Source organism: Notothenia rossii, assembly GCF_949606895.1.
Source record: "Notothenia rossii genome assembly, chromosome: 4".
NCBI lineage: Eukaryota > Metazoa > Chordata > Actinopteri > Perciformes > Nototheniidae > Notothenia > Notothenia rossii.
Window position 1 is genome coordinate 23,231,456 of NC_136902.1, and position 27,909 is coordinate 23,259,364.

The 27,909-nt window shown below is 39.7% G+C and overlaps 2 protein-coding genes across 3 annotated transcripts; both read left to right on the forward strand.

Annotated features, from left to right (window-relative positions):
• The first annotated feature begins 111 nt into the window (after positions 1 to 111).
• On the forward strand, positions 112 to 3,675 carry rbp7a (retinol binding protein 7a, cellular). The gene is made up of 4 exons (XM_079679719.1): positions 112 to 1,750; positions 2,218 to 2,396; positions 2,619 to 2,720; positions 3,053 to 3,675. The coding sequence occupies exons 1-4, from the start codon at positions 1,678 to 1,680 to the stop codon at positions 3,110 to 3,112; spliced, it is 414 nt and encodes a 137-aa protein (XP_079535845.1). The 5' UTR covers positions 112 to 1,677; the 3' UTR covers positions 3,113 to 3,675.
• Positions 3,676 to 4,567: 892 nt separating this feature from the next.
• Positions 4,568 to 27,001, forward strand: ube4b (ubiquitination factor E4B, UFD2 homolog). 2 transcript variants are annotated; one of them, XM_079676976.1, is made up of 29 exons: positions 4,568 to 4,900; positions 6,063 to 6,276; positions 7,422 to 7,557; positions 7,846 to 7,933; positions 8,676 to 8,820; positions 9,325 to 9,550; positions 9,803 to 10,282; positions 11,972 to 12,076; positions 13,078 to 13,216; positions 13,597 to 13,697; positions 13,885 to 13,999; positions 14,376 to 14,459; positions 16,404 to 16,460; positions 16,982 to 17,098; positions 17,247 to 17,345; positions 17,433 to 17,546; positions 18,041 to 18,239; positions 18,733 to 18,871; positions 18,992 to 19,091; positions 19,308 to 19,435; positions 19,601 to 19,699; positions 19,857 to 20,092; positions 20,218 to 20,344; positions 20,446 to 20,590; positions 20,935 to 21,069; positions 21,237 to 21,428; positions 24,338 to 24,512; positions 25,525 to 25,671; positions 25,890 to 27,001. In XM_079676976.1, exons 1-29 carry the CDS (start codon positions 4,877 to 4,879, stop codon positions 25,952 to 25,954), a joined length of 4,131 nt encoding a protein of 1,376 aa, XP_079533102.1. In that variant the 5' UTR covers positions 4,568 to 4,876; the 3' UTR covers positions 25,955 to 27,001. The 2 variants fall into 2 exon arrangements, with proteins under 2 accessions (XP_079533102.1, XP_079533103.1); XM_079676977.1 differs by lacking the exons at positions 9,803 to 10,282; positions 11,972 to 12,076 and having other exon boundaries at positions 4,569 to 4,900.
• The last annotated feature ends 908 nt before the right edge of the window (positions 27,002 to 27,909 follow it).

Sequence of the window (27,909 nt, forward strand, 5' to 3'; positions counted from 1 at the left end):
TTACCATCAGGAATCACAATGCTATAGGTGTTGGGATCAAACCCCACTGCAGTCAGCATGTCGTTGTGTCCCTGGGCAAGATACTTCACCCCAAATTGCTCCTTTGGGGATTGCCCACAGTATTGAGTATGTACGTCGCTTTGGAAAAAAACCGTCTAACAAGTAACATGTAATGTAATCTAATATAGCCACACAGATAGACATCTAACTTCCTCATGTAAGGAAGTGCAAAAACAACACCTTCTTTGTTTGATTAAAATCATGTGTGTTAACTTATCTTTCAGGTAATCATCAATTGATAGAAGATAATAGCTGAAATAACAAACGTGGCCAGTTAAAACTCATTGCTTTCCTTAGTATTGAAGTTGTTTTCCTCTTATTATTCGCTCAATGGTATTAGATTGCATCAAAACTGAATACAGTACAAACGTGAAGTAACTGTTAAACGGTTTAAACTACGGTTGTTTCTCATTACATTACAAGGTCAAGTTTTTTTTTACATATTAAACAACTCATATCTGCTTCAGTTGCCAATGACAGAATGTATGCACAAGTAGAGTAATGTGTGGGAAAAAACCTTGACAAAGTTTATCTGCATCACACCAGAGCGACGGATTGCTGCTTAGTTGAAATCACGAGGAACAAGAACTAGCTTAATGTTTGGACAAGTTCCATGTGGTTTATTCTCGTTCCCACTAAAGGTGCGGCGAATCCTTTCACAACCACAGCATAATGATTGTTAGTCTTATTATATTATCATTTCCCCATTTCATAAATAGGTGTGCCATCCTAACAAAGGTCATCGTCATAAAAAAACTGCAGTTGCACAAATGAAATATATGACTCGTCTTACGCACTTATTGCTAACCTCAACAAAAAGTGTGCACATTTGTAAAGTATTTTAATATTGGGCTTACCTATATCCGTAGGATAGATTTTGTGTTCTATTTTTTATGGATAACATTTTTACCCACAAAAAGTCACTTGTTAAAGGACACAAAAATACCACACTTGAAGGATCATAAATAATCTAACTTTCTTAGAAATATTTAAGCAATCTTGAAGATTTTCATTGAAATAAAGGTCTGTTACTTAAGGCACTATCTATCTCCAAAGGAGGAAACACAATGTTGATTGAGCCTATAGCCCACTGATGAAAGTATCGCAATATTTCAACATTTGCAGTATTGTCTGTTGGGACATCCCCAGAAAAATGTCAAAGAAAATTAAATTTTTCTCCATTGTTGACACACAGAAAATATTGACAATATGTGCATAATTCTAAAAATGTAAGCTTATATATCAAAAATAAGATAAGATAAATAGTCTAAATCAATCAGAGCAGGAATCTTAACCAATAAAGGTCAATATATTTGTTCTTGTGTTTGTTTGCATCTGTGTGAAATGAATCTGTGACACTTGACACAAATAACGTTCGTTATTCAGTGATCTTTGTGGTGGGACCAGTCTGACATGTTGTCACTGATGAGAGCACCTCCCTCAGCCTCAAACCGTGGACAGCGAATAGGATGAAGGCACACCTACCTTAAAACCTCCAGGTCTCTCACCAAATAGCATGTTCTCAGTCTCTCTTCAGGACTCTTCATCAGCTAAGCAGATTGAAGATCACATTTAACTTGCACGCACAGGTCTCAGGAGGGAAAGAAAGTAATCAAAATGCCAGCCAGCCTCTGTGATACATGGGACATCATGAGCAATGTCAACTTGGAGGGCTACATGACTGCACTGGGTAAATCCTTTAGGATTGATTTAATCCAACAATGTTTTCAGATATTAAATATTTGTTAAATTGATGAAAATTGATGTGCTAATCTGGTTAAATGTTTCTTAGTCCAAAAAGAAAGCATTATACAAAGGCGGATTCCTTCTTTTTAATGTGCTTTCGTTTTTTGTTTTCTGCCTGTAATGTTTTTTTGTTTATCCTGCTGCTGCCTATCTTGACCAGGTTTCTCTTGAAAAAAGAGTGATTCGAATTTAAATTGCAATCTTCTGGTTAAGTAATTGTTAAATAAATAAATGTAAACACTAAATAGGGCACAAAGGGAAATACTTTGCCGCATTAAGCAGTGTAAATCTTTACACAACAGCAAAATGTATGGTATGCATGGGACCTTGTGAGGGTAATAGTGTGTGAGATTTTATCTTCTTAGATTTTTTCTCTGTTTACTTTACTCAACACTTCCTCTACCCTTCCAGGTATCAGCCCTTGCTTACGAAAGATTGCTCTGACGGTGAAGGTGAAGAAGGTGATCGAGCAGCAGGGGGACCAGTACACCATCAAAACTACCAGCAAGGTCAAAAACTACACCATCGCCTTCAGAGTGGGTCAGGAGTTTGAGGAGTTCACCAAGGGATTGGACAACAGACGTGTCAAGGTGAAGATAAATGGCTGATGATTTGTTTGTTCAAAGTGAAAACATTATTTTTGCAAGAGAGAGAGAGAGGTATGACACAAACAAAGGGCCTAAGGCAGGAGCATGTTAAATGGTGGTTATATGGCATGCGCTGTAACCACTTGGCCCAGAACATTTTGTATGGGCTGCTAAACCTGTTCTTTGTTGTGATTTAAACTCTCTTTTTCTTTTCCATCTGTGCAGTCACTGGTGACATGGGAGGGGAATAAACTGGTGTGTGAACAGATTGGAGAGAAGAAGAACCGGGGTTGGGCTCACTGGATTGAAGAGGACAAGCTACATCTGGTAAGAAGAGTGCATGTCGACACTAGAGGCATTAACATTGTATTTTCATCACTAGTCAAGTTTCAGAATTTGGGCAAGAATTTAAAACCTTGGTTGTTTTTAAGTTTATATTTCTGTTGAGGAAATGTAAATGATCACACATTAAATAAAACAATTATTGAGTTACATTGTGGACATGAAACTTCAGAAAACGTTTCATACTTAAGTGTCTTAATGTTAGTATTCAACTAAGGAACTTTAATGGTGATATTTATTAGTTAGGTTTTGAAGCCTATTCATCCATAGTGTGTTACCTTAACATCATATTAAATGTACATTTCTGTGACCCTTAGGAGCTGTACTGTGAAGGAGAAGTCTGCAAGCAAATTTTTAAGAAGAATGCGAACGAGTGAAGAGGAATGAAAGTTGTTTTTCTGGAGAATTTACTGTGATGAGAGGTGTGTTAGATACACAAATCTAATACCACACTTACCACAGTGGTCTTTTTTCGGAAATGTAACTTCAAAGCTCAGTTCTGGTGATAATGTCTTTCCTGTCAGGGTATTGATTTACACCACTAGATGGCATCAGTGCATTCTTTGTCAGACACCAATGTCCAAACTGGTCTGTAGGTAAATGGTGCTCGGCCTAATGAAGTAAAGAGAAATGACTGTGCATCATGCCTGATTTTGTCTCCTTTAAGCTACCTTAGAGACTCAATGCTGGCTCTGTGCGGTGCAAACTTGTTGTTTCCTTCAAATCTTTATTGTCTAATTGGACACATTTGAAATACTACATTTTCTTTGCATTCGCTTGTGCTGGCCATATGACATTTGGTTGGCCTAATTCTAAAAATCAAAATCCTTCTCTCTTGTAGATACATTTATTCCCAATGTACAACTTAAGTGAGGTGTGTGATATTTGGAATAGAGTTTTGTATAATTTTGTATAATAAAGTGGGTTTTTTAAATCTGAAGTGGCATATTTTTCTTATTCAACCTTGTTTTAGTCATCCTATCCTTGGAAAAAAAAAAAAAAACCTATCTTCCTGATTGTATAAACCTTTTCTCTCACTTATAGATATGTGATATCTCTTATAGATATATTGATTTTATAGAACGCGATGCATTACTGTAGATTAAGCTACCCAACTGCCGGGTAAATGAGTTCAATTTAGCGTATAACAGCATTAGAATGCAACACGCACAGAAGTAACATTAATATTGAAACATCATAATAACACTAACAGTTAACATATTACTGCAGAATACGTTTTTTTCACGTTGGATAATTTAAACAAATGTTGATGATAACACTCACTTTTAATTAAGGTTTTGAGTGCACGAAAATTACTAATCAGTCATTCTCACAGGGTGGTATTTGTAGTTTTATGTCAGAAAATGATATAATAATAATAATAATAATAATCCTTATATTTATTATAGCGCTTTATCAACGACTCTCAAAGCACTTCACAAATACACATTACACATAGGCCTACAGATCCTACGTAATGGTCATCTACTCTGAATACCTTTCCCATCTCCTTCTTAATGACTATTGCTAGCCTGCCATCTGTAGCCTACCTATTGGTGCCTTAACTGGTAGGCTACTAGCCTCCTATCACCAGTAAAGGGTCGTGTAAAACCTCTTTGTAGTGACCTTGTTATGCCCCTTTCATGCACACTGATTTGAACAAATATAGACAGGATGTGCTGTTTATTTTTACAAGTATGGATCTGATTTGCATAGATCAGCTGTCTGACAGTACATTCCATGTAAATCACGATAATATTCACATATAACAGGTAAAATAACATTTATCTGTGCGACACAGTGAAGCCTTACACCTCCCCCAGTAGTCTCTGGGTCACGTGACATTTGTGTAGAACCAAAATGGCTGCAGCTGTATTTTGACGTATAATAGCTAGCTTATTTTCTTTTTGTTTCATTCTTGGTAGAAAACTAGCAAACGACAGACTTTTTGGAGGAACTGTATATTGCCACCCTCCGTATACTGGTGTCATAGTTTATATCTTGAAGACAATCAAGACTGACACTTATTTGTTGAACTAGTTGGACTATGCATATTCAGTTCTAATACAGGCTAGCTAGCTGGCTCTGGCTGGCACACATCAAAGCAGTTGTAAGTGTAAAAGCTAGCTAACCTAGCTGCGATGGAGGAGTTGAGCGCAGATGAGGTAAGGCGAAAATGGGGATGAAACGCTTAAATTATGTTGCTAGAATACATGTGAATTATTTTTGCTTACTTTCAAATGAAATGAAAATCCTTTCTTTTATTTGGGCCTCATATGTTCTGCCACTAGCGGATTTGCTACTTGAGCTAGCTCAGAGGCTAGCATAGTCTAACGTTACTGAAGAAATGTATCCTCGACAAAATCACACATTTAACCCTTATTCAAATCAAGCATGCAAATGTGCGTGGTACCCAACGTGACCTAAAGGATGGTTATTCAGGAAAGCCGTTAAAATAACAAAATGAACTAACTAAATTCGTTTAGTTTGTATGTGTATGTCACCGTTGTCAGTTACGTTAATTGAATTTAGCCGGAGAAAATGCTAACTAGCTAATGCTAAAAAGGCTGTGTACAAACTGCTCCATGGATTACATTGCTTAACTTGATAACTAATACACGTACATTGAATTATTTTCACTTTGCAGGTTTTTACTTCATGATATAGATTGACAGTCAAGGTTACATTTTGTATTCTGAGTTGATTTGGCATATTTTCCTGCCGTAAGCTAGTTGACAGTTGCTAACGTTGTTTTGCTAACAGCCAAAAAATTAGCCTGCGAGACGACTCAGCATAAAAAAGACACACCGGGCCACCATTGTGCAATCAACTGTTGGCCGGCTGAGAGAAGTGTTGCCATTGAGTTGTTACCTGAAACCTCACACAACATCGTATAAACTGTTAGTTCTTTGTCACATTGTGCCCGTATTTAGCCAACGTTACTCGATCAACTTGCAATACAGCGTGCTGTTGATTTACTAGAGTAATGGTATTGTGCCCTGGTGCTCGATTTTTACTCTCATCTAATTTTGTTTACAGTGTAGGTTACACTGTATTTATGTATGTTTTTATTCGTTAAGGCTTGAGTTTTGAATGTGTGTATTTTTGTCGGGTGCTAATGACCTAATATGGGTAATAGGCGTAAAAGAATCGCCTTAGATTACTTTTATTTTATCCATACTTATTGTGCCAATTATTTAGATATAAAAAAATATATATAGCTAATAATTGTATGGTTAATATAGCTCTAACGGTCATTTGATATTATGAAGTGCTGTATAGTAAGCATACAGTAAATATGTTAATTTGCTGGTCTATTTATTCAAGATTCGCAGAAGGAGACTTGCACGACTGGCAGGTGGACAGACGTCACAGCCCAGCACCCCTCTCAGCACACCCCTGACATCCCCACAGAGAGAGACCCCCCCTGGACCCCTCCCTGGACCCTCAGGTGTTGCCCCCCAGCCACCAGCTGCCTCTCAATCATTGGGGCTCAATGTCCACAGTTGTACACCGGTCACATCCCCTATGGGCACCTCTGGTAAGATTTAAATACGATCTATAGGTTTTCAGATGCATGAGTTAGTTTATCAAAATGACTGTTTTTAATTCTGGTGAATTAGGATGCTGACAACATTAGGTACAGATCCACACAGCTTTCTCTTATTATCAGCATAGGGTTATTGTTTTAAGCCTATTTTGTGATCATAAGTCTAACTCTGTCATCATACTCATCCAGTGACACATTGTCTCTGAGTTTTTATCTCTGAACATAAACAACCTTGGTTGTTTGAGTTTGAGCACAACACTGAAAGGGTCCTTTATGTATTTGAGACCTTGATATTTGAACAGCAAGAGCCAGTCAGACACTCTGTCCCTGAATGACAAACACAAACTGCAGCAGCTTGATGAGATCAACAGAGTCCCTGTGCGAAACACAGTAAGAATTGATGCTTATGCAATGCTCTAGAAAATTCACCAGTGGGCCTTGTATTGATAGAGTAACAATTTACTGGCATTGTTTGTTGGTTTTGGTGCTTTTCAATTCTGCCTTTTTAATGCTTGGATTGCCAGTACTCATAATTATTTTTAATTGATTAATTTGTTCCTCGCAGATATACAAAGCTTCAGTACATGTTGATGCATCTTCTATGAATATTTTCCTGAAACAGTGTATATGCCATCTAATTGACTTAAGTGTTGGTTCTGATGATTATTGTGCAACCAGGAATGAGTGGGTAATTCCAGCTCTTCTCACACAGTAAGATCCTGCATGTTAATCAGCTTTCTCTCTACCTGCTGTAATCAGGGCTTATGAAGGTATGGCTCACCATGTTGCTCTTAAAAAATGGCAATCTGAGCCTTTGTTATCCAAGTGTGGCCTAAAATAAACATTTTTAATTTAAACTGGCTGCTTAAAGCATATAAACAAAGTTTATAAATAGTGCAATACATATTGTACCAAAACTAAATCTGAGGAATAGCATTATTTAAATAAAACAAATGGAAGGAAAAATGCCTTGTGTTTCAGAGGAGACCTAGAAGATGAAATTGTCTTTGTGAACCTTATCTCTTCTGATGCATCAATCTGAATTATGAAGGCTTTGGTAGATGGGATTTGAAAACAGCAATGCAAATAAATGGTCAACCTTGAAGGTGCTCAGTTGTATTATTTTGCTTCTGCAGGGGTGGCATATGGAAGTCAGAGCAGTGAGGGTGTGAGCTCCCTCTCCAGCTCCCCTTCCAACAGCCTTGAGACTCAGTCCCAGAGTCTGTCCCGGTCGCAGAGCATGGACATTGACACTGCCTCCTGTGAAAAGAGGTAAGAGTTGTTCGAACGGCACATTGAACCATTAGTTCAAAGACTTTAATAACCCAGATAATTAAAAGGATCAACATGATTTTCCAAAAAAACCTCTTTGATGATCAATCTCAGGCTTTGTGTTGGAACACATGTATCCTCCAAATAACCACAGACTGGCAATAATGATCACAGATTGTTTTGAATAAAGTTGCAACAATATTCAAGAGGGACTTCAACCTTCGGTTACTACAAGTCTGCTTAGTGATGAAGAGACTTTCTAAGCACTTCACCTTTGTCTCCCTCCAGCATGTCCCAGGTGGATGTGGACTCAGGGATCGAGAACATGGAGGTGGAGGACAGCGATCGCAGGGAGAAGAGGAACTTGACTGACAAGGTAAACAGCAGTAGTGAGCATTACTCAACCAAGATGCCCTTTAACCCTGTATTACTTGACTTTGATCATGCCCACATTGAGATCAAGGAAGTCAGTCAAATCATAAAAGGAGTCTTTGGGTGTTTACAGAAGTTTATTCCCAGGGACTTTCCATACATGCCATTCTTGGTTTCAATTTCTTTTTATTTCACTTCATTGATAAACAAATGCATATCTTTCTTTTAAAGAGAGATAGTGATCACCAGATAATGAGTATCATGAGATTTAGAGTAATGCTAGTGAAATGGCTCTAGATCAGGGGTGTCAAACTCAATTTCATCGCTGGCCACATTAGCATTATGGTTGCACTCAGAGTGCCGGATGTAACTATATAAATATACATATATAAATATATATATAAAATAATGTATTATATTACATTATTGCCTCTGAATTGGATTATTAACTGATAGGGTAATAACTAACTACAATTTGAAAGCAGAAGTCCAGGGCAAATAATTGCAAGTCTCTTCGGTGCGCATGTCACAAAACGAGATGCATTAAGGGACATGTAGTTTATGGGCAACCTGCTTCTGTAAAGTGGCATGTACCCGTATAATAAACGTATTATATTCTTTACAAGCTCTTGCGGGCCACATAAAATGAAGTCGCGTGCCGGATTTGGCCCCCGGGCCTTGAGTTTGACATCCTTGCTCTAGATTGTGATCCAACCCTTACTGTATCTATCTTTTCTTGACCTCAGGAAACCTCTGCAAACTCGGATGTCTCAGAAGAACAGGCTCTGCAGCTCATTTGTAAGATCCTCCGCGTATCGTGGAAGGAGCAGGACAGAGATGTCATCTTTCTCCCTTCCCTGGCTGCAGAGTTCCACCAGAACCCTAAAGATGGTATGTCGTTGAGTAACGTCTTAACTCATTATGACAATACAGGCATGCTGTTTCTCATTTGGGATACCACTTCCCTAGGGTACAATGTGTTGCATATGTACTTACTTCCATAGTAGGTACATCTCAACAGGGTAGTTTGGTCTCAAACACGACTGTTTCACACTTCTTTTTTTCTTCCTCTTCAAAATGTACATCATTCTAGTTTTACACTTGTATAACTAACATTTGTATAATGCAGATACAGATTCATCTTCAGCCATTTTCACAAGTTTGGTGAAGAGGTTATTCTGGCCCTCACTTAGTGTGAGAAGGGTCCACTTTTAGATGACAAGTGTTCAAATTGTTGAACTACACTGCATTTTGCCCTTCTTTCCAAAGTGAAGGCTTATGCACTCAAAATTACAGAAAACAAAAACTGAGACACAAATAATAATAATAATAATTAAAAACCAAGTATGATCATTTTAAAAACATGACCATTCTGTTCTCATCTCTCTCCTTTAGTATACTCTGACTTCAAAGACCTGATTGGCCAGATCCTGATGGAAGTCTTAATGATGTCCTCCCATTCACGCGTCCAAAACCCATTTGCCAGCTTGACCGCCACCTCTCAGCCAATTGCTGCAGCCAAATCCCCCGACCACCGCCTGACGCTGGTGCAGCCCTCCAGCCAAGGTGGCAGCCCGATGGGCCCCAGTGCAGGGTCCTTTGGGGCCAGCTCTCTGTCCAGGCAAGTCCTTTGAGTCCACGTAATGAGCTCTCGCAGTGTAACTCCCAGATACATATCTAGGCTCTGTATCGGTCCCTTACACTAAAGGGGTTCTTTATTGATATGCTATTGGTGTTCCATGATCGGATAACCTATGTGTTTTTTTTCTTATTATTATACACTTACGTATTTTTTGAGCGTTGACCATTTCAAATTCTAAAGACATCATTGTTAGATGAGTTTTGCCAATCTTCGTCTCAATGTTGTCCACAGTCTGTATGGGTGTGGTAGTCCTCACCCGATGGCTTTGGATGCAGCCAATAGGACCTCCCCATCTCTCCCCAGTCCTACTACACCCTCTCTACCTTCCACACCCTCTACCCCACTGTTCATTGTGCCCCCTAGCCCAACCGCTACTACTGCTCTGAGACCATCTCTCAACCCCCCATCTGCCCCCATGCCCATCTCCCAGCGCTATCGGCCTTACTCTGTCACCTCTCCCTGGGGGGCTCCTTCCCCATCTAGCCCTGGTCAAAGAGGATTTACCTTCTCTGGACCCTCTCCTAGCCCCGCTGGACCCTCCGTTCCTCCAAACACCCCAGTTCCTGTTCAACCCACCAGCCCTCAGACCCTCACCCTGAGCTCATCTAGGGCTCACAACCAAGCCTCCTCCACACCCCCTCCCATTGTGCCCCCTTCTCCCAGAACGAATGCCCGACAGTCTGCCTTTGCTTCCAGGATCCCACCATCTAGGTATCTCATCAGTCCTTTGCATGTCAGTGTGCAAACATACTAAAACCATAACTCTTTGTGAACCCTCAGATTTGAAGTTGGCTGTGAACTGAGTCTTTGGCCAGATCCTTTTTGTTGTTTAAATTGCTTCTGCTGCTAAGTTTCATGCAGTTACTTCAAATATACACAAGCTTCATAACAAACAAATGGCTAATATTCAGACTGCTTGTACGAAAGTCAATGAACAACCTGATATTGTATTATATTTATGTTTAAAGTCTTAAGTTAAAAGCAAATGGAGGGTTCAAGCTTTGATTAATTATTTTGTATTAGTATTAGGTTGGTTTTGCTTGTTGCTATCCGGCTTTATTTTGAAAAAATCTAACACAGTTTCAGACAAATAACAAGCATAGTTTAACAAACATGTTGTATTTGTCCTACATTGCTTAAAATCGTTTTTCAAATAATTGGCCAATTAGATGCGTCTGACCCCGCTTTGCTTTGGCTTGATCAAGACAAGTGATGGTGACAGTCAGTTCAGTTATTGGTTTGAAAAAATGTTCTGAAGGGGAATAAAAAGCTGCAGCCATTAGTAGGGCTGCTCGATTATGGCAAAAATCATAATCACGATTATTTGGTCAATAATTGATATCACGATTATTAAATACGATTATTCATTGACTTTGAAAATATCAATTTATTGAACTCTAAAACAAATACAAATAATAATTTGAACAGTATCTTTTTAACTGTTGATTACCCTGAACGTATAACTGAAAAACCAGTATAAAAATAAATAAAATAAATGATACATTTATGTTTACATTTAAATAAATAATCTCAAAATAATAAATATCAATAAACAAGATCAACAAATATTTTTGGAGCGCACTTCCACAAGCTACTAAACATATATAAATACACTAAACAAAAATATAAATGCAACACTTTTGTTTTTGTATCACACCAGATACTGACTGGTTTTCGGACCCCCCCAGACCCCCCCAATAAAGCAAAACTGCACGTTTCAGAGTGGCCTTTTATTGTGGCCAGCCTAAGGCACACCTGTGCAATAATCATGCTGTCTAATCAGCATCTTGATATGCCACACCTGTGAGGTGGGATGGATTATCTGGGCAAAGGAGAAGTGCTCACTATCACAGATTTTTTTCAGATTTGTGAACAATATTTGAGAGAAATGGTTATTTTGTGTATATATAAAAAGTTTTAGATCTTTTAGTTCATCTCATGAAAAATGGGAGCAAAAACAAAAGTGTTGCATTTATATTTTTGTTCAGTGTATGATGAATAAAAATAAATTAGACCAAAAATAAATTAGATCAAATATGTTGCAGTGCACTGTCACAACCTAGCAAAGCAAAATAATAGTTTCTTTCGATTATGTTGTTTTCGTAATTGTGGCAAGCCAAAATCGTAATTGCGATTTCAAATAAGATTAATTGCACAGCCCTAGCCATTAGGCATGAATGAATATTTAAAAAGCAGCACGAGAAGTGGTCTTCAAGCAAGCATGCAACCCTCCAGCATCCTTTCCTTGGTGCTCCCTTCTTCCTTGTCATCTTTCAGTGTGACTTGTTACCATTTCATCCCTGTCTTCATGTTTTTTCACTTCCCTTCTGTTTGCTCATGTTGCACAACATCCTCTTTTCTTCCAACCTTTCACCTTGTGTCTTTCCCCCGTCATGTTAGCCCCTTTTCGGTCCTATTCTCTGCCCTCTCTGACATGTCTCAGGACAGCAGTGATGAAGAATCTCAGGAGGAGGAGGATTTTACAAGGGTTCAGTTTGGGTCCAGGTACACCACTGCACGGTGTGTGTGTGTGTGTGTGTCTGTGTGTGTGTGTGTGTGTGTGTGTGTGTGTGTGTGTGTTTGTGCTTGCTCTGTTTGGAGTCCATTGCATTTTGCAGTGGGCCCACGAGGCTTACCACTAACAGCGCACAAACACACCCGGGTAGAGAAATGAAAAATAAATGCTTGTAGGCCATTTTATAAGGAGTGTTCTAACTGCCATGAGAGGTTACACGTTTAATGTCTGTTGACTATAACCTTTAATATATTTGATGGTGGTTAGTATTAAATATGCTTTCTACAGATTTGCAGAAACTCTGCAACCTTGAATATTAAAAATCCTTTGTTTCTTAAGACATTCCCTGCCTAAGTGGAACCCATCTATTATGTATAATGGTTGACTTCAATTTTTTAATATGAATGTTTATGAAGTATAGTTTTATTTACAAGATTTTGCCCTTCCGTGATCAAGCATTGAAACTTTCCAATATCATATAACCCTGATAGTACAGCATGCAAACTGTCATGCCTACGGTAGACTTGAATTGTGTTATTAATGTAATGTGTTGACTGTATCATTAGCAGAGAAAGAGGACATTTGTTTTGCCATGTAGTTATTATTTAACAATATAAAGTTTTGATTTCATTTTGAGCTTTGAGAGAAAACTCTAAATGTTTGAAAACAGGTTTTGTGGTAGCAACTGACCACTAACAGCAATTTAAACAGTTACATGTGGCGAGCTGAGTCCTATTCCTATCCTATCTGCAAACAGCTCTTGAGTGTTTGACATGGTGATATTCTTTTTCAAGAGCCCATTACTGAGATGCTGCAATGCTGTCCCTAATGCTTTGTAGTTTGTTTCTTTCAGGACCCTTGAGAGTGGGTTTGAGTTTGTTTGCTATACATACATTAAATATGTTTGCAGCTAACGATGGATCTCTCTGTGCTCTGATGTTTTCTGTTATTTAATCAACCTCTTTGTTTCCTATTTACATTTTGTTTGTAGTCTTGTTTGTGGAGGGGGGATGTCCTGCGATACAGCCAGCGACCGCTTCACCATTGAAACATGTAAAGAGACAGAGATGCTGAACTACCTCATTGAGCGCTTTGACAGTGTTGGAATGGAAGAGAGGAAAGCTCCCAAGGTTAGTGTCTGCCTATAAGACATACAAAAAATGTTATTCAGATGATTTACGCTAATGATTGTGTCCCCTATTTCTTTATTGCTAAAGTGGAGAACCCATTAAGAGATTAAACCAAGGCTTTACAATTGTAATGGTCCTTCTTATAGTACCAACTGCAGAGTTCGTTTGAGATTTTCTCCATGTCTAATTTGGTTACAAAATGTCCTGAGGACAGTCTGTACTAGCTGCAGGGCAGATGGTCTGGAAACAAGTGAAGGGTTCTCCTCGTCAAAGAACACTGATTCATCAGAGTCCGGAGAGAGTTTCTGTGAAATCGACAGAGCACATTTTGATAACACCTCTCACCTTTTTCTCTCTTCTCCTACTATTTTCTCTCTCAGATATGCAGCCAACCAAATGCCAGCCAGCTTCTCAGCAACATTCGCTCTCAATGTATTTCCCATGTTGCCCTCGTCCTGCAGGGCACCCTGACACAGCCACGGTAAGAAAGTCAGCAACACACTGACAATCTTAGTTTTTTTAATAAAATGATCTGTCATTTTATCTCTGTATGTTCTGTTCCTTTTTCAATTATAGTCCGAGTCTCCATGGCAACTACTTTATCACCTTGGCTCCAGAAAGCTATTTATTTCTTTTCCGCTCAATGCTTCTCTGTTTTCTTCCTGCAGGAGCCCTCTCCATCAGTCTCTGCTGGTACCTTATCTGCTGTGTCGGAACCTCCCGTACGGCTTTATTCAGGAGCTGGTGCGCATTACTCAGCAGGAGGAAGAGGTGTTCAGTCAGGTGGGAAGCGTGGCCATCCATTTTTCTATACATGCTGATTCAGGCTCACTTTTGCTGAAACTCATTCCTGAATAGTGTGGCAGGAAGACACCCCCCAAACACACCCATTTTCAATCCTATCAAGTTTTGCAGGGATGACACGTTTTTCATTTCCATTGGGTTTCAGTCTATTACAGTCTATAATTATAGGGCACACAAAAGTATATTATGCTTCTATCTTAAAAAATGAAAACCACATATATTATCTTTGAAGCGTTAATGCAAACGCTTGGAGTAAAAAGCCATTGATAGGCTAAAGGCTGAAACTGTTACCTAGACATGCAATGAAATGTGATATTGCTCTGATGCATGACATCTTTGCCATCTTCTTTTTCAGATCTTTATTCCCATCCTCCGGGGGCTTGCTCTTGCAGTAAAAGAATGTTCCTTTGACAGTGACAACTTTAAATTCCCTCTTATGGTAAGAAAATGTTGTAATGGCCTCACCCCTAGTTTAGTACCATCCGTACTGGTATACACGATAATAAAGTACTGTAATGTCTTTTGGGCCCTCTGTTCATTTGTTTTGTTTAATAGTTAGTTAACTCTAAATACTTCTGTTTGTGTTAGACAAAGTTGTTGCAACTACAGGGTGTCCGCGGGGTCTTAAAAAGTATTAAAAGTTGATAAATCAATTTAGCGAAAATTAAGCCTTTTAAAAAGTATTAAAAAGTATTAAATGGCATTTTCCAAGGTATTAAGAAGTCCCACAGCAACGACAACATGAAACACCCTTTAATTTACTGAAACGACATGTCAGGAAACCCCACAAGGCGGCCCCATGCATAGCGCGCCGTAAAATGCTGCTTATTATTTTAAGTTTCGTTGCCTTGCTCCGCTCTGTGTGTGTGGGGGGGGGGAATAAACGACTACGGTAACGGGTCCCAAGGTGGGAAGACCGGCATACGCAACGCTCTGGGGGTCCAACGGCTCCGTGTGTGCCCTATATGATCATTTTCTGATAACGATGAAAGAGCCCGCCTCCCTCTCCCCACGTCTCCTGCTGCTGCTGGGCTGTCAGAAGAGGGGGAGGAAAAGAGAGGCAGTCACCGTTTATTAAATATTATTATATTATTATACAGAGAACAGAGTCGTTATCAATTTGTTTTAAAGCTCAATAAATAACAAAGAAGACCTCTGACCGGCACTTTCCTAATTTTGTACGGAAGATTTAAACTTTAAGGGACATGTTGACCGGCGGAACATTTTTTTTACGGAAACTGCCGCACGGTCCCCTCGTTCCTTGGAAAAGGCGGAGAGGTGGGTGTTTTTCATCTGCTGGTGGACTACCTGAGAGATACAGCAGGAGAACACGCCGTCCACCGAGGAGAATAAACAGAAGGGCAACCATGGCAACCATGCTCCGGGTTCTTCTTCGCTGCTTTTGGTGTATTTCGGGCGGCAGCAGCGCCACTTACAGGCATGACATAGTACTACATCGTTTCCAGCATTTGCAGCGGTCTAGTGTGAACGGACACGTTATTGAATCGAATGCGTTTGAAAGGAAGCCTTTTTTGCGCTTGCGTATGCGTTTTACCGTGTGGGGCCGGGGTCTAAGCCAAACTATACGGTCACAGAGATCTGCTATTTTAAAGTAAAGTCAACACATATAGACCCTAAATATAGTCTATATTCAGAACGAGAAAAGTCTTAACATATATATCCTTTTTTGTAAACATATGACAAATGTGTGAGGGTGATGACGTCAGAGCATCGTCCTATGTGCCAGGGCTTAGCCCCGGACAGCCCCAGCCCAATTTAACCCCTGGGTATTTGTGAGGGAGCTCCTATATGGGATTACCACGCTGAAGCTCACCAAAGTTTAACATATTTCATAGTTCAAAGTTTTGTCAATTGTTTTGTTTATTGGTCAAATACTGGTTTCTAATGTTTTCTGAGGAGTTTTACTGGAATGAAAGAGCACAGAGTACAGAAGCAACAAAGCAGCATACTGCATTAAACCTGACCTTCACAGAGAGGTTGAAGTTCATGTGGAGAGAAGGCTTCAGTAGTCTGTCTGCACTCTGTTTAGTTTTGCTATCTTACAATCAATATAGTAAATGTGAGGTAAAGTGTGTTGCCAATGTAACCGGTTAGAACTCAAAGTTGCGATGAGGTCTTAAAATGTATGGAAAGGGTCTTAAAAAAGGTCTTAAAAGGTATTAAATTTGACTTCAGGATTCCTGCATATACCCTGAACTAGCTTATTACGACTGTAACAAGTAAACCCTATCTTGACCAATAAACTAATCTCCGATTATGATTGTTAATTTGACTGAAGTTTGTAGGTCATGCCATGTAACCTGATTCACCTGTAAAAGGAACGAGAGTCGAGCATTGTTTCAGTTTTGTTTTGTTTTTGCAGGCATTAGCTGAGCTTTGTGAAATCAAGCTCGGAAAGACTCACCCAGTCTGCAGTTTGGTAAGTCTACCTTTGGCTATTTATTTCCAAATCAAGTACCAAAAAAACTTAATGTACTTATTTCTATCAAGTATTTGCTAGTCTGGCTAGTGTCTCTTGTTTATATATTCATCATACCAGCATTGACGTCAGCACAGAAGAATGTCCTCTGCTTATTTTATTCATGACACTAAGTCGTCTTTACGCTTCACAGAAGAATGGAAAGGCGAAATTCCCCTGTGCAAAGAAAAGGACTGAGTCTATATTTAGTGCCAATAACTTCTGAAATCAGAGTTCTTTGAGTTCACATTTAGTTCTATAGGATGCTTATCTATGTTAGTTTATTATTTAATCAATACCAAAAGTGCCATTGTGTCAGTTAATATTTGATTCGTTTTAGCTCAGTATCTTCCGCTGTTATTGACTGACACATACTGGCTTTCACTGTAATTTACCCGTTGGGTGATTTGTTCAACATAACAAAGAAACAATCCTGCTGTTTGACCCTATGTAAAATGAGTCTGTGTTGGTATTCTGTGCAGGCTACGTCTTTGCCTCTGTGGTGTCCCAAACCTCTGAGCCCTGGTTGTGGCCGAGAGATCCAGAGACTGTCCTACGTGGGAGCCTTCTTCAGCCTCTCTGTGTTTGCTGAGGATGATGTGAGTAGTCTAATCAATTCAATCCAATTATCAAAAAACCTGAGTAGCATTTAGATTGTAGCCGATTTGAATACTGAACAGCTGAATCCTCTAAGAAAAGAGAACAGAGACAAGTTGCTAAATGTAAAGACGCTTTGTTATCCTTTAGACGAAAGTAGGAGACAAGTATTTCTCTGGCCCTGCCATCACCATAGAGAACACACGAGTGGTCAGTCAGTCCCTGCAGCACTACCTGGAGTCAGCAAGGGTGAGTCTCAGCTTCATAATGTGTTACTTTAATTGCTTATCTTTGAATAAAGAATAATTTGTTAAAGTTATTTTTAATGTTTTTCAGGGTGACTTGTTCAAAATTCTCCATAACATCCTACTAAATGGGGAAACTCGCGAGTCAGCTCTTAATTACATGTCAGCTCTAGTCAACTACAATGTGAAGAAAGCCCAGATGCAGGTATTTTGCAAAAGTACTTCATATTCACATCCAACAGATTCCACATCCAACATAACTATTAAAAATGTCATCTTTTTAAACAGTTCAGTTATAATGTTTACATAAGTCTTGTTTAGTGTTTTGCCGTAAGTTTATAATTTAAGTAAATGGAAATAAAGTATACCAGGTTATGTGATGATGAAGAAGTTCTGTATGCTAAACTGCAATATCAACCTTTTCTACACGCAGTACAAGTATAGGCTTTATACTGATGCTTCGTGTTATTGCATTATCCCCTTTGCTGCTGTAACAATGCACTTGTCCCTGCAGTGGGACTAATAAAGGATTATCCTTTTTTTATCTAATGTCCCCTCATTGTGTCATCGGGACTTATGTACTTTACAGTAAACATCCCTCTTCATGTATGTTTCTTGATTGTTCTCATATTCAGTGTTTATGTACATCCTCTGAACATGGATTTTCACTTGTTCTAAAATCTCCCTCTTTTCTCCCAGACCGATGATAAGCTTGTGTCGACAGACGGCTTCATGCTCAACTTCTTATGGGTGCTGCAGCAGCTCAGCATGAAAATAAAGCTGGAGACCGTGGACCCTTACTACATTTTCCACCCCCGGTGTCGGCTTGTCGTCAGCCTAGAGGAGACGCGTGTGAAAGCCACCATGGAGGAGCTCAAGAGCTGGCTAACTGACATGCGTGAGTTGACATAAATAAATTAAAAACAGCTTTATCATTTGGACAGTTTTTATTTTACAAAAACAAAAAGTGGACTCTCGTTCATGGATTGCTGCCATTATCAGAAATCTGTGAAATACCCATAGGAGTCGTTTTTAGACGCAGTATGTTTTAAGAGTGATTCATCAACCTGCTATATGGGTGATTTCTATGCATCTTTTTTGATCCAGTTAATTTTGGATGAATCATCATTGTGCGACTGCCTCCGCATTTCTTCTGCCTCTGCTTAACCAAATAAGGCAGAGGCAGGTCGTCTACAAAAAATGTGCACCTACACATGCTGCACTGTATACAATTCATGTCCTACATAATGGTGACCTAATTTGGCTTTATTTTTGGAAGCATTAAAGCGGATATATGTAACTATAATTAAACTTGTGCTTGTTCTCACTGATGATGGTATGCGTTTCCATATTGAAAATAATTATTCTATTTTTTTTCTTCTCGTGGACAGAGGATGACCCAAGCAAGTTCTCAGAACCCAAGTTCCCCACCGAGTGTTTCTTCTTGACGCTTCACGCCCACCATCTGTCCATCCTGCCTGGCTGCAGGCGTTACATCCGCAGGTTGCGGGCTATCCGAGAACTGAACAGGTATTAATTAATACTTTTTTTTAGGGACCATGCACATTTTTGAACATCTCTATGAAAGTATACACACAAATAAAGCATGCTCCTTCCACGGGTGTTTAATTGTGTTTTCCCCCATGACAGGACTGTAGAGGAGCTGAAGAACAGTGAGAGCCAATGGAAAGATTCTCCTCTAGCTAGTCGGCACAGAGAGATGCTCAAGAGATGCAAAACCCAGCTCAAGGTTTGTTTAACATCCTAGTAGATTAATTCATTGTCTTTTCTTGATTAATTAAACCTTTAGCACTGATTTTTAAAGGTACAAACCTCAAAATATTCAGCTCTCGGTCTACTGCATTCGAGGATCCTGCGCTATCCCTAAATGCTGAAACATGCACATCTGTCACAGAACATATTTTCAGAGATGTGATCTTTATCATGTGTGACTTTGTGCTGTCAGAAACTGGTGCGAGCCAAAGCTTGTGCTGACGTGGGCCTTCTGGATGAGAACCTGCTCCGCAGATGTCTGCAGTTCTACAGCACAGTCATCCAGCTCATTCTGCGCATGGTGGACCCCGCCTACCCCAAGTGAGTCTCCCTGCCACTCACACACTGTTGTGATATTAAGTAAAAGGAACAGATGTGGCATCCCACAAAGCATTTTTTGTGCTAGATGTTATGCTGTGTTTAACTTGAATGTGTATCATGAATAGAAATCTAAGTACCATGTTTGTTTCTTCATTCCTTACACAGCATTAACCTGCCACTGCACCCAGAGATTCCTAAAAGCTTTGCTGCTCTGCCCGAGTTCTACATTGAAGATGTGGCAGAGTTTCTGCTTTTTGTTGTGCAGTAAGTTTATAGTTCATTCTTAACCACTCGCCTCATTCTTCAACCATGTTTAAACAAATCACATATTGTTTCGGGGAGTAGATGTTATAAGACCATATAATAATGAAAAAAAAGCAAGACTGATGCATAACCTCCTCCACCTCCTCCCATCATCCAGGTATTCCCCCCAGGTTTTATATGAGCCCTGTGTGCAGGACATAGTCACCTTCTTGGTGGTGTTCATCTGCAGTCAGAACTACATCAGGAACCCTTACCTTATCGCCAAGTTGGTGGAGGTGCTGTTCGTCACCAACCCTGCCGTACAGCCTCGTACTCAGCGCTTCTCTGAAATGATGGAGAACCACCCGTTGTCTATCAAGCAGCTGGTTCCCGCCCTCATGAAGTTCTACACTGGTGAGTTTCATGGAAACCGTAATTCGAAGCTGTTGTTGTAGAAAATCAAATGTAGTGTAGATATACAGCTCTACAGCCTTGATCCTTTCATTTTTTCCAAAAAAAAAACTGTCTCCTCTTGTCAGATGTTGAGCACACCGGAGCCACCAGCGAGTTCTATGATAAGTTCACTATACGGTACCATATAAGCACTATCTTCAAGAGTCTGTGGCAGAACCTTGCCCACCATGGCACCTTCATGGAGGAGTTCAAGTGAGACCCCTTTGCATAGTTTGTCATGTAAAAGACAGAAGGCACAGTTTAGGTTTTGATTCATTGGTTGTCTAACATCTTTCATGTTTACTCCCCTCCAGCTCTGGCAAGCAGTTTGTGCGATACATCAACATGCTGATTAATGACACCACCTTCTTGTTAGACGAGAGCCTTGAGTCCCTGAAGCGTATCCACGAAGTTCAAGAAGAAATGAAAAATAAGGAGCAGTGGGACCAGCTGCCTAGGGTTAGTGCTCAGCCTAATTATGAAAATACAGCTTTCCTGATGATAAACTTTATCACCTATATATGCAATTATATAATTACTTGCAAACAAAACAATGCTGCAAAAGTTAGTTATTGGAATTTAAGGCACTAAAATAATAAAAATAATGATGAAAATAATAATAATTAATATTTAAAATGCAAAAACAAAGGATGGAAAATAGCTAGACATAACTAGACATTCGGAGTACATTCATTTATTTTGTCATCTGTTAGACTAGTTTATGTAATTTATAAAATTGCTGTTCCCCCTAAAATAATCATGCAAAAGCATTGTTCACTTTCACCTTCTGTTTAAACTTTCAGGAGCAGCAGCAGAGCCGGCAGTCCCAGCTGACTCAGGATGAGCGTGTGTCTCGCTCCTACCTGGCACTCGCCACAGAGACGGTTGAAATGTTCCACATCCTCACCAAGCAGGTCCAGAAGCCTTTCCTCAGGCCTGTGAGTGTTGCTGCCCCCACTGGACATTTAAAAAACTCACACTTTGTATTGTCCCAATGTATTATCAATTAAAGAATAACCATTACTGTAAATGCAACATAGTCAGTCTACATTAGCCACTCTGAGCACAACAAGCTTTACTAACATTACTTTTTTTTTCTTTACAGGAGCTGGGGCCTCGTTTAGCCGCCATGCTAAACTTCAACCTCCAGCAGCTCTGCGGGCCCAAGTGTCGGGACCTGAAAGTAGAAAACCCAGAGAAGTATGGCTTTGAGCCCAAGAAGCTCTTAGACCAGCTGACTGACATCTACCTGCAGCTAGACTGTGCACGCTTTGCTAAAGCCATTGCAGATGACCAGGTTTGTACTAAAGTTTATAGAAGATACTGTAATTTCATTTGTTGTTGACTTTAATGAGAAAACACAAGTGAGAGGTTGTTATAATGTCCATTGGGAAAGGCTACAGGAAGTTATGCTACATCGTCACAAGCATGGCCGTATTGCCTTGAGGACATCGGCATGAATTAATCTATTGTACTTAATAAATGATATCTCGTGCTTCAACCATTTTTCATCAATACCCACTTCGCCCCAGATAATGCAAGCAGGAAGCAGTCGCAGACCAAATACTGTAGATTAGATTTCAAAAGCCGTGAGGGCAGTCACTGTAACATGTACAGTGGGGCAAAAAGGTATTTAGTCAGCCACCAATTGTGCAAGTTCTGCCACTTTAAAAGATGAGAGGCCTGTAATTTTCATCCTAGGTATACCTCAACTATGAGAGACAAAATGAGAAAAAAAAAATCCAGAAAATCACATGGTTTCATTTTTAAAGAATTGATTTGCAAATTATGGTGGAAATTAATTACCGTAATTTTCGGACTATAAGGCGCACCTGAATATAAGCCGCAGCAGCTAAATTGAATGATGTGTACATATATAAGCCACACTGGACTATAAGCCGCAGGTGTTTTAATGTTTAATTACCATATGTAAGGGTTCGTGCACAGAGGGGATTGTCGGGAAAGAGAGGGCTGTTTGAGGAAGCTCCCATTTATTAACATTTCAACAATCAAGTTGCATATTTGCATAACGTATTCAAGTGTTACCATTTAGTGCAATAGTAGCTACAGAACATGTACTGTGCTGTGTAAACTGTACTGTATCACATAGCGTTTCAGACACACAAACTTTTCAACTTTCAAACTTAAACGGTGCGCTCCCAGCGCACGTACCGGCAGTGATCTACAGCAGTGGTTTTCAACCAGTGGTACGGGGACAAACTGTCTCGCTCTCGTAATGTCTGTCTGTCTTGCTCTCGTACCACTCTCGGTTCCACTTTTACTTTTGCGCGCTACCTGTCTCACTCTTTTCCGGCCTCCAGCTTTTCCTGCTGGAGCCCGCCGCTTAAAGGTGGTGGGCGCGGACCGGCCATAGAGCCCATAGAGTTAAAGTTGGTGGACTGTAACCTGTAAAATCCATAGATATAGGAGGTACCCTAGTGGCTGTTAGCTGTAAAAATCCATAGATTAGCCGCACCGTTATATAAGCCGCAGGGTCGAAAAATGGGGAAAAAAGGCGCGGCTTATAGTCCGAAAATTACGGTATTTGTTCAACAACAAAAGTTCATCTCAATACTTTGTCATATACCCTTTGTTGGCAATGACAGAGGTCAAACGTTTTCTGTAAGTCTTCACAAGGTTTTCACACACTGTTGCTGGTATTTTTGGCCCATTCCTCCATGCAGATCTCCTCCTAAAGCAGTGATCTTTTGGCGCTGTCGCTGGGCAACACGGACTTTCAACTACCTCCAAAGATTTTCTATGGGGTTGAGATCTGGAGACTGGCTAGGCCACTCCAGGACCTTGAAATGCTTCTTACGAAGCCACTCCTTCGTTGCCCGGGCGGTGTGTTTGGGATCATTGTCATGCTGAAAGACCTAGCCACGTTTCATCTTCAATGCCCTTGCTGATGGAAGGAGGTTGTCACTCAAAATCTCACGGTACATGGCCCCGTTCATTCTTTCCTTTACACGGATCAGTCGTCCTGGTCCCTTTGCAGAAAAACAGCCCCAAAGCATGATGTTTCCACCCCCATGTTTCACAGTAGGTATGGTGTTCTTTGGATGCAACTCAGCATTCTTTCTCCTCCAAACACGTCTAGTTGAGTTTTTACCAAGAGGTTCTATTTTGGTTTCATCTGACCATATGACATTCTCCCAATCCTCTTCTGGATCATCTAAATGCTCTCTAGCAAACTTCAGACGGGCCTGGACATGTACTGGCTTAAGCAGGGGGACACGTCTGGCACTGCAGGATTTGAGTCCCTGGCGGCGTAGTGTGTTACTGATGGTAGCCTTTGTTACTTTGGTCCCAGCTCTCTGCAGGTCATTGAATAGGTCCCACCGTGTGGTTCTGGGATTTTTGCTCACCGTTCTTGTGATCATTTTGACCCCACGGGGTGAGATCTTGCGTGGAGCCCCAGATCGAGGGAGATTATCAGTGGTCTTGTGTGTCTTCCATTTTCTAATAATTGCTCCCACAGTTGATTTCTTCACACCAAGCTGCTTACCTATTGCAGATTCAGTCTTCCCAGCCTGGTGCAGGTCTACAATTTTGTTTCTGCTTTCAGCTCTTTGGTCTTGGCCATAGTGGAGTTTTGAGTGTGACTGTTTGAGGTTGTGGACAGGTTTCTTTTATACTGATAACGAGTTCAAACAGGTGCCATTAATACAGTTAACAAGTGGAGGACAGAGGAGGCTCTTAAAGAAGAAGTTACAGGTCTGTGAGAGCCAGAAATCTTGTTTGTTTGTAGGTGACCAAATACTTATTTTCCATAAAAATCAGACAATGTGATTTTCTGGATTTTTTTTTGTTTTTCTCATTTTGTCTATCATAGTTCAGGTATACCTAGGATGAAAATTACAGGCCTCATCTTTTTAAGTGGGAGAACTTGCACAATTGGTGGTTGACTAAATACTTTTTTGCCCCACTGTATATGTTGCACTGGGTTGGCGTGATGATGTAGCATTTTCTACTTACATTTATTGTGTTTGCTACTTCTTACTAACCTTAATACAAGGACATTTTGTTTTCAAGTTTTAAATAGTTTTGGCCTTCCTGCCTCATGTGTACTTGATTAAAAATAATATGTTAGGGTAATTTGTAAAGTCAATAAAACACAGTAAAGACACGAGATACTGACCTCACATTAGAGATGCTTTCCTGCAGCTGCACTTTAATCATTTTCCCCTCTTCTTTTATCTGTAGCGGTCGTACAGCCGTGAGCTCTTTGAAGAGGTCATCTCGAAGATGAGGAAGGCTGGTATTAAGTCTTCTATTGCCATTGAAAAATTCAAGCTGCTATCGGACAAGGTGGAGGAAATAGTCGCCAAGAACTCCCAATCCGAAATGGACTACAGCGACGCACCTGACGAGTTCAAAGGTGTGTGTCTGTGTGTGTGTCTGGAAAAAATGTCACTTGCTCAGCAATCTTGTCTGACCTAAGGTCAGTTGGTGCAGACAGACAAGATCTTCAGAAGCCTCTGTTGCTGTTGAATTCCAGACATTAGTGGGGGCTTTTGCAGCTCATAGAGGTCATATAGTGAGCTTAGAGCGAGGCTATCCTGTAACCACAGACTTAATATAATCTAGATCAAGAACGTGGCCCACATACCACCTTTGATTCGCAGATATGCCAGCCAGCCCACCACAGGTTGCGGGAGTGTGCCGTACGGGAGGCTTGCGTATCGCCTTTCTCTGCGGTTAAAATCTCCCACGCCAGGTTTTATTTTTGTAACACACAAGTCCTACTGTAAAATCCATGTGACATTGCTATAAAGGGCACACTTTTGACGGCCCTCATTGAGAATTTATTGGATATTTAATTTTACAGTTGTTTATGATGGCTGTACAAATAGTGTTTCCTATAAAACCTTTTTTTTTTACTCAGCTGTGCTTCGACGTGTCACCAACGTTTGGTGATGACAAGCCTTACAGCTTGATCATATTTAATGTAGTTTATTTTTGTTTTATTTCATTTTTTATGAATTCATTCTTAATTCAAAGACATTTGCGAAAGTAACATTTATTTATAAAGCGCTTGACAAAACATTAAAACATCATAGGAATCATAAAATAATACATGTCAACAAAAGCCATGTGTTAAGTGCTAAAAACACAATAAAAACACAATAAATAAATAAATAAAACCAGAGGGTAGAATAAATAGTAACCTCTGCTCACATATATGCACAACATTTGAATATGAAGATTCATTCGGCTAGGATGTTTGTCAAGCCTCTTGTATAGCCTCTTGTATGACAATAGCACTTAGCGTGCTGATTCTGGGAAAACTTTAACTCCCAAGATATCTACTTGAAGCTTATTTCTTATCATTGCGAAAGTGATATGTTCTTAATCATTTTATAAATGTATGCTTGACCTTGTTGAAACAGACCCTCTGATGGACACACTGATGACTGACCCTGTGATATTGCCTTCGGGAAACATCATGGACCGATCCATCATCCTGCGCCACCTGCTCAACTCCCCCACTGATCCCTTCAACAGGCAGCCTCTCACAGAGAGCATGCTGGAGTCAGGTAACCCACCATGATGCTGTTCAACAGTTATTACATTAAGTTGTGTTCAAGGAAGGCAAGAGCAAAAGTCTTTCTTACTAGGTACAGTCAATAGGTTATTTTGTTTTAGATTTAAGGCAAGTGATTTCAGGATACCTTAATGTTAAATGAAATGACAGCCTACTACATTCAAATGTTAGTTTCTTATACATTCCTCACAATGTTTTGTATTTCTACAGTCCCTGAGCTGAAGGAGAGGATCCACACCTGGATGAGAGAGAAACAGGGCGGAAGGACTGTCTGAGAACACCTATGCCTGGCCTGTTAACCATCATTAAAAGAGCTGTCCATCGACTGAATTCAGTGTCACAACTACAAAAAAACCATTTGAATGGAGAAAAAAAAAGAGCTGATTTGATTTTATTCGCATTTATCCTTTTTTGTCTCAAACCATTATCATGGCTCTAAAAACTAAATATAATAAAGTTAAGACTTTTAAGTTTTTTTTTTCTCATGAGTTTGTGTATATATATATCAAAAATATATACATATATTTAACAAAAGTTAGTTAATGCATTATAGTGCTGCAAGAATAAGTTTCCAACACCAACGAGTTTACCAGCAAGGTGCATAGAGTCCATTCATTGATCATTTTCCTTTAAGGTTCTCATTTTGTTTTGTACTACTCTGTATGTTGGCTTTATTAAAGACTTGTGGTTTTAGGGAGAGGGGAGAGGGGAGGGCAATACGTGTGGGAGATTGTGGGTGGGTTCTGATAAAATTGCTATTTCCGAGTTTTCATTATCAAGACTGTGACGATGATAAACTTGAGTCCACATAATGTTTGCTGATGTTCCAGAGCTATGTGCTTGTAGTTCAGAACTGGGAATATCCATTAAGGATGTAGTTTAACGCAAACTAATCCTAAATGTCAGCTTCTTTTTGAGTACAGTAGGAAGATAAGCAGTGGTTCACGAAATACTGTATGTTCAGTCTTTCCTTTTTAGTCACATTTCCCCTGCTGACTTCAATAGACTGAAATTACTTCTGTGTGCATGGCCTCAAGTCCCGACCTCCTAAGCGCCTCATGGACAAATAACCCTCTTTTAGGCGACCTGGAAAGAACGTGAGAGAATGTAGCATGACCACCAGAAACACCATTGTAGGAGCACACCATTAAACGTCTGCTCTTCAGAACCACTGACCTCCCCCGTCAAGATGGTCTCGTTTTAATGGCACTGTACGTAACATGACCGTACTGACCTTAACTGTACAGGAAAAGATTTCCTTTAACCACAGACTTGTTTTGGAAGCTAGAATTTTGAACTGAAATAAATGATGATGCACATTATTTTACAACTGGTCACTCTTTTATCTACGGATTGATATTGTAGTGGTTATGATTTGTCTTTTTCTCTGAGCAAAGCTTTTTTGGTTTACTTTATTTAACCTTATGAAAGGATGGACTCTGCATCAGAATATCAGAGATTATTCAAAGTCCTTATTTTATATCTCTAATAAATGTTTATGTAAAAAAGCATGCAGCAATCCAGGTGAATTTGACAAGTACAATAAATATCAAAATTATCAATAGTCACCCAAAGTCAAATGGCAAAACAAGAGAACATTTCCAGTTAAGATTAGATGGTTAATTTACAATCCTCCTGTTAAAGATTATTTTGTATAACATAAAAAAACAATGCATCACAATTCCTGGCAGCACAAAAGCTGCTTTTGCAAATGTGGTTTCTCAAATGCACAAGCTTAGTCATTCTACTGTAATTTTTATAAAGTAATGAATCAAACGTGGCAACTATCCCAATGTATTTAATTGGAAAGGTTTAAACATTGTCTTTAAGGGAAAACAGGAGCAAGGCTTTAGGCTTTTGTATTTGTTGCACAACATGAAAAACCTTACTGCAAGAAAAGTATGTATTACCTAAATTAAATGAATTGCGTCCAACATAAAACGGAGCAGAAATAGGTTTGTTCTTTGTATTTTTATATTTAGTAGCCTATACCTATGAAAGCATGTGTGGCACTGGCACTTAAGTGGTCAAATATATATGTTAAAATGTAGAATAGGTAGATGTTAATGAATTGGCAAAACCATTTATTTATCTAAGCAATGCTCGCAAGGCGGCGCTCTTCGCGGTGACCCCGGTGTTGCGGTGACAGCGGTGCGGGGAGCGGTGGGCAGAAATCCTGCAGTGTGGCGTCACGACAGGAAAAAAAGAAGAAACCCCGCCCACTCCCTTT